Source organism: Puntigrus tetrazona, chromosome 9 (assembly GCF_018831695.1).
Source record: "Puntigrus tetrazona isolate hp1 chromosome 9, ASM1883169v1, whole genome shotgun sequence".
Classification (NCBI taxonomy): Eukaryota; Metazoa; Chordata; class Actinopteri; order Cypriniformes; family Cyprinidae; genus Puntigrus; species Puntigrus tetrazona.
The window spans coordinates 13,524,856-13,536,662 of NC_056707.1; the positions used below are offsets into that span (position 1 = coordinate 13,524,856).

Below are 11,807 nucleotides of genomic sequence, written 5' to 3' on the forward strand. Positions count from 1 at the left end.
TCAAGAATCAGAACAATTACTTTGGCGTTTATAATTACATTTTCATCTCTGTCTGTATTTGAATAATGTGCATCATCACAATGGCAGGCTCTATTAGATACAGACTATCAGACAGACAGACTGATGCAAGAGAACAGAACAGTCAGACTTTCTCATCTCATCCTCACTGTCTTTGATCAGCACAGCTCATCAGATCAAACTAAAGAAGGCCAGCTTAACGCACATCTGACTTTCTGATGTCTTCATGCATACAAATGTGGAGATTTTCCCTTCTTGTTTACGCACAGATTATGTAACGCTATATAGTTCTGAAAAGGTATGTTTTCAAGTATGTCTGCCAGTATGGCATACATTTCATTAACAAGATGCTAAAACAAGACACCCACGCAAGGAAAGTGGCAAATTCAGACATAGCAAGGTTAAGATAAGTCATTAATACGTTGTTGTTCTGTCACAATGGAAGGGCAGCTTTTGTAAACTGAAGAAACTTATGTAAAGAGTAGCTTTGTTTCTGATTCTCCCACTCAACACATACGCCTCCGAGACTTCTGTGCCTTCAGTGCTCATACAGGCAACATCAAAGCTCTCCAATCCAGCATCAGAGAGCCTTTGATAGAGCAGAGTTATTCAAAGACTGGCAGCGCTTGCCCACTGACATATGGCTAAATTATTTTTAAGGTACATTATGCAAATATATAGACGTCACTCAGAAGTCATCATGTCACGTATTACACGGCAGTTTCATCAGGTCCGAGACAAAGATGATGCTGTTGGAAGCATTCATTACTGCTTAACAACTGTCTGCAAAATAGTTCTATTTAGAATCAGGATTTCAATTGTTAGATTGCAACTGTTTATTAAAAAGGAAATGCATTTTACATTCAAATGATTTATTTATTATTTTCTGTTTATTTGGTTTCCATCTAGTAAAGCAAAACATGGATATTTACTTAATTTAACAGTTTTAATATAGTCACGTGGCTTGTTAAATCCAGAATATTACCTTCTGTGCAAGATGGTCCTCCATAAGCGGAGTTAGTGCAGTCGCAGATATAACCGCTGCTTTTCTCAATGCATTTCCCTCGATTGTGGCAGAGCCCAGCTGAGCTGCTGCAGTGACCCGCACACCCTGAACTCACTCCTGGTGTCACTTTGGCCCGTTCCTCCAAGTCGAAATTCACTCCGTTCATGTTAAATGCTCGAATGCATCCAAGAAAGCCTCTTTGTCTTGTGGCTGTGCCCCCTTAGAGACACGAGAGGAAAATTTGAGAAAATAAAAAGAGTAACCAGAAACACTTTTCAAAAGCAGAAGCGCACTATATGAATGTATACAATGTAACAAACAAATGCAGATCGACTATCTCTCCGCAGTACACTTTCAAAAGGTTATTTTACCAACAAACAGCTGGCTTCCGAGCTGAAGGCGAAGGTGTCCATCAGGTGGGGTTTCTATGATCCGTAGGGGCAGCTGGTCGACCTGCAGGCATGCTTCTTTCACATTGCGCTCGGCTCGAACCCAGTGCCACTGCCTGTCGTTCAGCGGCACAGGAGATTTGAGGGTCAGGACTACTGGCCCGTCGCCCACATTAAAGGAGAAAGTCACAGCCGAGGGAGCTGGGTAAACAGGACCACGAGGAAAGAAGTCTGAACAAATGAAAACTAACAATTCTAACAGTGCTAGATATCTCTTTGTAAACTCAAGTTATGGTTATACTTGAAATGAGGTTCTATATGTTAGTGTTAGTTGCAATAGCTAAGATAAACTAGCAATGAACAATAATTTTACAACATCGGTAAGTATAGATTATACATACACCACCATTCAAAATGTTTGTGCTCAGGATTTTTTTATTTCAAGGAAAATAATTATTTTATTCAACAAGGATTTATTAGGTTGATAGTAAAGACTCAAATAGATTTATTTTTTCATTCAAATAAAAAAAAAAAAAGTATTAAGCAAACTGTTTTTAATAAGAAATGTTCTTGGAGCAGCAAATCAGCATATCAGAAATTTTTGGGGTCAAAATCTGGGGTCACATTTTTGCCTTCAAAGGAATAAATAACATTTTTAAGTATATATAGACAGAAAACAGTTTTTCAAAATGTCTTTTGATTAAATAAATGTAGCCTTGGTGGGCTTAATAGACTTAAAAAACATAATAGTAGTGATTACATCAATATTTTTTTAACCTTTCAAGTTGTATAAAAGAACAAACATGAACAATAATATACAGAAAAATCAAAATTATAAATGAAACTAAATGCATGCTGAATTTGTTTTCACTGTTAGCTCGTTATAAATATCGCATAAACTAATTGATGAGAAATTTAGAGTTGTTTTAAAGTGTTACTCAAGTTACAGTATTATTAATCTTGTTTTAACTTTATGTGTTATACCGCTCAATTAGAAATCTTATAGATGGGACTCACAGCTCAGCTCAACCCGGATAAAGTCTTGAATGCCCATGTTTTCAACAAAGACCCCAGAGGGGGAAGCAGTCTTGAAGTAGAAGGAGACATCGAGGGAAAGCTCCACCTGGAGAGCCGAGAACTGCAGATATGAAGCCGCTTGGTAAAAAGATACAGCGTTCCACAGGAACTCTAACCGAGAGGAAGAAAGATAAATGTCATATATTTGACAGTTTACATATGCCTTTTATACAATGAATTATCTGCTATCTGTCTCTCTTATTCGCGCTCCAACATCCCTGCCTGTCATGTATAACAACAGCAGAAGAGATCCGTTCACGTACTGTCACCAGAGCACTGCAGGGGTCCCACGATATACATGGCTTCAGAGCCCAGTCTGTAAGTATCGCCAACTACAATCTCCCGCACTGGCAAGTGCTCTTTATATGAGAGGACGCCAGTGTCATTCTCCCTGTAAACAACAGATGTGTGAAGAAACAAGACACAGCAATCGAGCGAAACTGAATATATCAGCTAGACATACACTACCATTACATTTTTTTTTTGTATTTATTGAAACTATTTGAATTTGAATACAACATTGAATCGATCAAACGTATCAGTAAAGGTTCACATTTAAAAAATAAATAAATAAAAGTTCTTGATCACCAGATCAACATATGATGAAGAAGTTAAGCTTTGACATCACAGGAATAAATAATATTTTAAAAGATATTAAAACCAAAAGTAGTTATTTTATGTTTAATTATTTAATGTTTTAAACTGTAAAAATATTTACTGTCAATTTAATAAAATAAATGACAGGCATAAAAATACAGATTCAATTTTAAATACATTTTATATTGTAAATTATAAATGTACTTTACTGACTGTGGTAACCCTGCAATAAATCTTAATAAAAAAAATTATGTAGTGCAACAAAAAATGATGCGCTTTATCAGCTTTTAGGGATCAGGTATAAATTATGCATAAAATTGGTCTAGGCTTACATAAAAGATGTTTACTGCATTTATCTGGTTTTGAGGCTTTTCTGCACGCCTAATTGCACAACTTGTGTGCAATTACCAGTGTGAGTAAAAGTAAGGTCCATCTCAGTAATCAGTAATAGACGTCCTGAGGTGCATTTGCCTTGTTACCATGACACTCGGTCTGCATCACAGTTGCAGAAGTAGTTGATGTCGGCACAGTTCTCTTCCAGACCGCAGGAGCACTGCTGCACCCCCGGCTGGAATCCTCCCCAGTAGGTCCTCTTCTCTCCTCTGCGGTCCACCCACCAGGACAAAGGGGTGCCATCTGCAACAACAAAACACTTATTAATGTAAATGCACAAAACACACGCTGATTCCATTTCAGACCAGTGCAAATCAATCCTTCACAGTAGATACCAAAACGGAGGTTTCCACCTATTGTCAGTAATAGACACAAACACTTGTATTACGTGTACACAAAATCTACACATTGACATTCACATTTTATTTACTGTTACCCTCAAAAATATTGATGTAATTTTCACTCAGACATTGCTAGTAAATAACAGTTAAAGAAACGGTAATGAAACATGAAATACTGAAATGGAAAAACTAAAATAGTATTTTCTTTAGTATTTGCTAAGTAATGTTATACATTTTATTGACATGCTAAATGTGTAAAAATGTCATTAAGGAGAGTGTAAGGAGAGACGCGCACCGACTGATATAGATGAATATACTGTATATAACAGATGAAATATCCATTTCACTTCTCCATGACTGTAATTACTTGATCAGTGATAACAGGGACAACCTGGGAAATATGATACTTATGATTTGTGTGAAAGAGAAGAGTATAGACCTTGAAGAACTGACAGATCTTTAAAGTGACAGCTTAATTTAGCACACTAAATCAAAACACTTGTGATAAGGTATGTTAATAATGACTTCCAATAAATCTACAATGCATATTAACGCCAAGTGGAATTTAATCTGGGCAGTAATTATAGATTTAGACTGGGATGACTGCCAGACTTTAAAAAAAAAAAAAAAAAAAAACATGGTTATTTTATTCTCTGGAGGCTGATGAAGAAGTTTACTACTTAAATTAAAATTACATTTGGCATTTCTCTTGTACATTTCAGAATTTGATTAAATAATTTATATTGTATACAAAGACCTGTCTTCTGACTTTGAGTGAGTGAGAGACATTACACTTATGTGATGCCACGATAATTGCTCACTCTCACCTCTGAATCGAAAGAAAAGAAGCACTTTGACAAACTCTTTGATGACAGCCCCCAAAATAATTTAACACGAACCGATCCGTGTTAAAGAACTATGATGGTGAACAAACAAAAACTGATTTTTTAAGGTCTCGTAACGTCTGATATTTATTTCTCTAATATCGCTGTAATAATAATAACAATGATGATGATAAGAAGAAGAAAAAGAAAACATAATCTCATAAAAATCTTAAAAATGTATATTGTTTGGATTTGCATGATTTGTTTTAATTCAGCGGTTAATAAGTGACTAAGACATCTGCCTATATTCTCTGACTTATAACTGAGATAACACATTTTTAATAGCAAGAGGGACAGAGAGAAGCCAGTGTTTCAAAAAGCAATAAAAATAATTATGCTATTCTTTGAAGCCAGCTGGACCAGAAGAGAGAGACAGAGAGAGAAAACCCCCCACACTTTTATGATACAATAGGTAGGGAATAATAATCTTGTTTATAGTCTGCAGTGACATGATATCTGCCTCAGGGGAACGGAGCTACATCAATTTTTCATAAACTGAGGAAAACTGCACATGACTCCCTCCAAGAGCTGCCAAAACTGAAATAACAGCTTTTCAAAATCTCTCTCTCTTCCTTCCTGCAGACACTGGATGACCATCGTGACCTTTCTCACATACGTTTGGTGAGATGCTAATGTAGTAAATCTTTTTGTACGGCAAAATGTTCTGGTAATGCACTTCATCGAAAGTGTCTGTCTTCATTTATTGTCATGATGCATTGACAGACCCCATATGTCTGCATGTAAAATAAAAGTCTCTTTAAAAGCGTCTCGTTCGCGCTGATTTCATATAACTCATAATTCATCGCACTTCAGAAGAAATAAAAAGAGGAAAGAGAAATGTTTGCTGTTATTCAGTACCTAACAAAACCAGTGTAGCACGGATGTTTCTTTCAGCATTGGTACATACCTAAGCACTGAGAGACTTTGGCCAGCACTTACCCCAGGGGTTAAACAGCCGTGACCTTCTGCAGTGGTAGGCCATTCTCTGCTCACAGTGTTCTGACAGAGACACCAGGGCCTTCAGCTGTTCAGATGAGGCGCTGTAATTAAACCATCCCACATATGGCTTCTGCAGTGAAGAACCTCGTACTCTGACTGCGTTCGAGCTGTTGTGACGAACCACTGTCCACACTTTGCTCCCTGAAATATTTGATGCTCTGCATTATTCCAACATTCCAGGACACGTCAAAGCACAAAACGAGTGTCTTGCATCTAAAAAATGGGAGATGTCTTACATTTGCGAGTTTCATAAACGTAAGTAGAAATGATAATAAAATACAATTTGGATTCTAATGGGTAATGAGACATATGAAAAGTAAGATGAAGTAAAATAAAACACAGGGAGTTGCACACCAAGACATTAATTTTCAGTGAGCAAGACACAGAGATGACAGTGCCATGCCCTAGGCTGCCCCAGAGAATGCTGCCATCAAAAGTACCTGTCTATATTTCCTTGCAAAAAATAAGTGTATTCAAGTGTGCTATTATTAGTAGATTTCTTTTAAACTGAAAATACTTTTAGTCTACTTTGTATGTACTTCTCAGTAGGTTTGCAAAAATCAGAATTATCAATTATTCCCCCTTAAATGTATTATTAATTACAATTATTATTATGTTTATACCATTGTTTGAAGCAACTGCACACCCTATTTTTACATAAACAAGCCGAAAACACTAACTGAAAAACCTTTATTTCTTTTATATAGTATTAAGACTCAATTGTCAATTATACACTGTATTGGTTTATTATTTCAATAAAAAGCTAAACGATGAATGGTATTATAATGTTATACTAAAACTAAACACGTCAAAAACAAAATAGAAAAGGCAATCTATATAATATTTATAGATATATCAAATATACGTTTTTTTTAAAGCCACAGATACTAAAAAGAAACGACACACAATCTTCCTGCCTAGGGTGAAGTTGGTACCTACAAATATTCTCCACAACTGTAAAATAGTTTTAAAACTCTGTACAAGGCTGTGGCAGGATTTTGAACAGCCTCTGGACTCTGCACATAAAATATAATGTATTTTTATATTAAAGACATAACACTTTTTGTGCAGTGTGTGATCGTCTTTACACTTTGTTTTGTTAATGTTGGAGGCTCCTGGTTAGAGGCCATAATCTATAAATCATGACCAGGCAATTTGGCTAGTCAACTGATAAGTGTTACCAATTTGGCGACTGCTAATTTCAGACCCTAATAATAATCACTGAGTAAAACACATGGGGAAGATATAACAGTTTGATCAAATAACATTTCAGCTGGGGGCGGAAAGAAATTACCTGTAATATTACAGTAGACTTGAATAGGATCAAGAGGGCCGCTTCCATCAGGATCTATAGAGAAATATCCAGAAGTGCTTCCAGCAAGTCTGTAGTGTTCACATGATGCTTCATATACGGCTAAGAATTCAAGCAGAGAATACAAGATTTCATCAAAGCACCTGAAACATTTCACAAACAACATAGCGCTGTCTAGACGTCTGTACTTTTAGCAAACATCACGTAAAGATGCTTCCTGTAAAAAACAGACTTTGAGCAATAAACACAGATCTGCAAATACAGAATCAAAGCATCCTAAAAACCTGATTGATTATTTGATAATGCATAGACGGTATTTGATGTTGGTTGTTGTATTGTGTGCTTGTTTTTTAAAGCGTACCTCAAATTCAAATAACCCTATGGGAATTTTGACAGTGAGCAATACATAATAAATGAACAGTGAGTGTGTTTGAAATGTAGGAATCCATTGCGCAGACCTACAGTTATGGCACGTAGCTCCACTGTATCCCGTACCGGTGCAATCACAGGAGAAAGACGACCATGTCTGGGAACACCGGCTGCCATGCTCACAGAAATTATACAGACACCTGTCATATAAAAAAGAGACGGGTAAACATTTAGTTCAAGCATACAATAAAACATGAATAAACCAAGTGTGACCAAGGATTACAATGCGCTTTGAAACAGAATACAAGCAGTCAGCATTATTTTAACAGGCTCATTTTGAATGAAAGTATCCAGACGCCAGAGAACTACATGTCCATCTCAAGTCAAAATCAATTTTCTGAGACTGAATGAGTATGTCAGCATACAATTAAGCTGTCTGTTGCTGGCATTGAAATAGACCTTAATGTGGCCCCACAGCTCAGGCGGCATCAAACAGTCTGTTAAATCAAGAGAATCGTTGGGCTTTTGACAGAATATTTTATACCAAGTGCAGCTGGATCTAATTTAGAAAGGGTAAAATTAATGCGTGCATTTGTGTGAGGGGAGTATCAGAGACAGGTCTGATGTGACTGTCGCTCGCATGCAGAAAATTAATTTCCTTTTCAGGAACTTATTTGCTTTTCTATGAAAAGCACAAAGTCATGATGGTTCATAATCTCTAACAAAGGCAACCGTTTATGTAAACGACAGAACAAAATAAACTAAAGCCAAAAGCTTGTGCAAAAAAGGCAATCAGTGTAATAACATGAAATGTCATTTTAATCCTGTATAGAATCCATGAATGCAAAAAGTATAGAATTTAGAACTTGATTCATCAAATTTCAGCTCATTTCATCCATCTGCCTTCCTCAGAGCTAGATGAGCCTTTGTTTTCTTCAGTGTCTTGCCTGTCGATAAACTAACAAGCAGACTAAAAAAATTGATATGCTTGCTGGAGACGTGTTGATTAATAGCGCATTAATTTGTCTGCTTAACTTTCACAATTACCAGCCTTTTAGGCCTGCATATATTATTTCACAGAGCTCAGTTTGCACGCCTGGTCCCTGAAGAGCCCACTTTACGAGGCCTCCACGTACAATGCAGCCATTCAAACAGCCATTAACCACTACAGGGAGAGTCAACTGCAGGCTGGATACTGTTTCAGGTGATGATTTCATTACCTCTGTGCTATTTCTAGTCATGCTTGGAAAAAGGTTTTGCTGGACCATAAAATTATGCCAACCAATGTGCAGAACTGCTCTGCCGCAATAAACCGCCCTGTGAAATTTTACTGATAGAGGTTTCTGGTAAGGGGACATTGTCTAAAGTAAAAGTCGATGACCTGAAAATTTGTTGTGAGGTTTGTGACGTGGAAAAAACAGGACACACTGTGTGTGTTTTCAGTGAGTGATAGACAGCCATTCATGATTTTAACTGGTCATATAAGTCCCATTAAATCGCATAACGGTCACTTTAATACTTCAGTAACATTAAAAATTTAGAACAGCATTAATATTATTAGCAATATGAAGCCAGAATGATAATATAGAGACATAAATCAAAGGAGAACTAACACATATATCAGAATTTAAGGGGATTATAAGGGGATAATTGTGACATGAAAATGTATAACCTTGTCATCAAGGAGGCACATAGCAATATTGAAGTTATTTTGGGGTTTTCAAAAAGATGCTCAGACAAGGGGATAACCTTGTATTTCTTGAATATAAAGACCTGAATTGCAGCACAATCGTTTTCAACTCTGATAACAATAAGAAATGTTTCTTGAGCAGTAAATCAGCCTATAAAAATGATTTATAAAAGGATTATGCGACACTGAAAAGAGTAATGGGCTTTTTCATCAGAGGAATAAATTACATTTTAAAATATATTCAAATAGAAAACCATTCAGTTAAATTGTAATCATTTACAAATAAATGCAGACTCTGTATATGTATGTGTATGTGTATGTATGTGTATGTGTATGTATATATATATATATATATATATATATATATATATATATATATATATATATATATATATATATATATATATATATATATATAAATGTGTGTGTATATATATATATAAATGTGTGTGTGTGTGTATATATGTGTATATATATATATATATATATATATATATATATATATATATATATATAAATGTGTGTGTAAACTTCACAGCATAATTAAAATGAAAGATGTCACACAGTGGATTAAATTTGGGGAGGGAATTAAAATTCTTTTAAATATATACAACTATATATTGATAATATATACAATTGAAACTGAATTATACGTTTTGACTACTATATTGCCACTGTTAACGCTGGTCTCAACAAACTAGTTCTGATAAGCTCATGTATCTAATTTGCAGATACCTCACCTGAAACTGTTTCCCTTGTGTCACCACCTTCAGACAAAATAAGGACTACATCATTAAAATAAAGAAATGGATGTCTTCCACTGAGGCTTCATTAAGTTTGAAAATGTAAGTGCTAGACAAAAAAAACAAATTTGTCTCCATGGAGAAGCTCTGTTTGACAATATTCAAAACCCAAAAGAGGGCAAAGCGTTGCAGGGGTCAGCTATTTTGGCACTTGATTATCAGAGACGCAGTCTGAGGCTGCATACAGAGGGGACAGAGACGGAGGAAAGGTTCAGTCTAGCAGCCGGGAGCGTTCGCCCTCTGGCAGGCTCACAAAAACTGTCACATAGCTCACAGCAGAGGCCCTCAGACTATGACAGCTGCTCATGAATGATTTAGACTTGCCACTGATGGAAGGGTCTTGTCATGTTCATACAAGTTCACTATTAATAAAATCCTGCTGTACAGACAAGCCAGTGGGACATGTCCCTGCCGCCAAATAAAAACACATTGAGTGACTGAAAAAAAGCCAGTACGGTGAGACGGTTAAAGTGGAGCAATTTGGGTGCTTCTGAATAATGCAAAAATATACTAAAGGTGAGAATATATTTCCCAGGTTAGAACTGAATAATGTCGGGATTAAAGGATAGTTTCAGGCTTGTTTCTGAATTTGACCTGAGGTAGCAGAACTGCCATTTGAATGTAAGGAAGTAGAATTAACATGAACTGAAATTCAAAGACATGGATTTATGAAATTTAAATACCACCTACATAAATTATTATTGAATTTCATAAATTTGATCATATTTAAAAATACAATTTTGTTCATGGTGGAAAAACTCTTGATTTCCCAGAATGCATTAACTTTAATAGCTTTAATAATTCTGTAGGCTGCAGTTCAGTAAATTAACTATCAGGCCAACTGAAAAAGTGTTTTAAGCATTGTAAGCGTTTTTAGGTAAACTATTAAACTAAGGTTTAACGTAAATAAATAAAGTTTTCTGGATAATATTTTAGAATATTTACAATTAATATTGTAGATAACATTACTAATTGAGTTCAGAGGATTGGGTATAAGGTTTTTCTGAAGAATGTAATACATTTAGTAAGCACGGACACATGAAACTGATTAAAAATGTAAAAACGTATGTTACAAAAGACTTGAAATAAATGATGTTCTTTGAACTTTCTATTCTTTAAAGACCTCCACTAAAATAACTGATAATTAACACTGGTTTATTGCAAATACATTTTAAAAAACATGTAACATTATAGTTACAGTGAACTTAAATAAATGTGGACATAAAATACTTCTTTCGAAAACCCAAACCTTTGAATAATAGTGTACATCCTCTTAGTCTCCAACACATCTATAACTGAAGATATCATTAGCTATTGTTGGCATTTATCTTGTTTACTCAAAAGAAAGTAAATAAGAGAAGAAATCTCTCCTCCTTAAAGCAGGACCGCTGCAGACCTGGGGGACAGCCGGGGTCATGCAGCTCTGGGTCGATGAGGACTCTGATTCCAGTGTGCAGTAATGAGAAGAAGTGCAAAATTCAGCACTGAGCTTGTTAGCTGGCCACAAACCTAAATGAAAGTACAAATGAACTTCCCTCAGTTCTAATTAGGCCGATAGTCCAGCTCACCCAGCACGACCTGGGCCTTAATGACAAAGAAGCTCTGACATGTTTCCAAGATGTCATGAATAAAATGAAAACCAGTGGATATTGGATATATGGCAGACAAATGTAAAACAGCAACAGAAATGTTTAACAGGCATATGTTGGGAAACCGCACCTGTCACGAATGCCACATAAGTCAAACTGTAGCTGATTGTAGCTTCCTAGATGACCTTGCTGGATTGACAGAAGATCAACAGGTTGGTTGTTGATGAGGATGAGCCGGACACAGCCTTGAAAAGCCATTGTGGGATTCAAGCAGCTGGAGTCGTTTTGGGATACAGGACATCCTGAAAGAATTGATGAAAATACATCTGACTGTATATAT

At 35.9% G+C, this 11,807-nt stretch overlaps 1 protein-coding gene across 1 annotated transcript in view; it reads right to left on the reverse strand.

Moving 5' to 3' along the window:
* Window positions 1-11,807, reverse strand: part of cntnap5a (contactin associated protein family member 5a) — a 59,267-nt gene that overhangs the window by 9,168 nt on the left and 38,292 nt on the right. The window contains exons 10-18 of the mRNA XM_043248888.1: window positions 11,598-11,769; window positions 7,479-7,585; window positions 6,999-7,118; window positions 5,645-5,845; window positions 3,567-3,723; window positions 2,754-2,881; window positions 2,431-2,601; window positions 1,396-1,614; window positions 1,004-1,243 (exon numbers count right to left, since the gene is read on the reverse strand). Coding sequence (XP_043104823.1) covers window positions 1,004-1,243; window positions 1,396-1,614; window positions 2,431-2,601; window positions 2,754-2,881; window positions 3,567-3,723; window positions 5,645-5,845; window positions 6,999-7,118; window positions 7,479-7,585; window positions 11,598-11,769 — 1,515 coding nt within the window. The remainder of the gene's footprint in view (window positions 1-1,003; window positions 1,244-1,395; window positions 1,615-2,430; window positions 2,602-2,753; window positions 2,882-3,566; window positions 3,724-5,644; window positions 5,846-6,998; window positions 7,119-7,478; window positions 7,586-11,597; window positions 11,770-11,807) is intronic.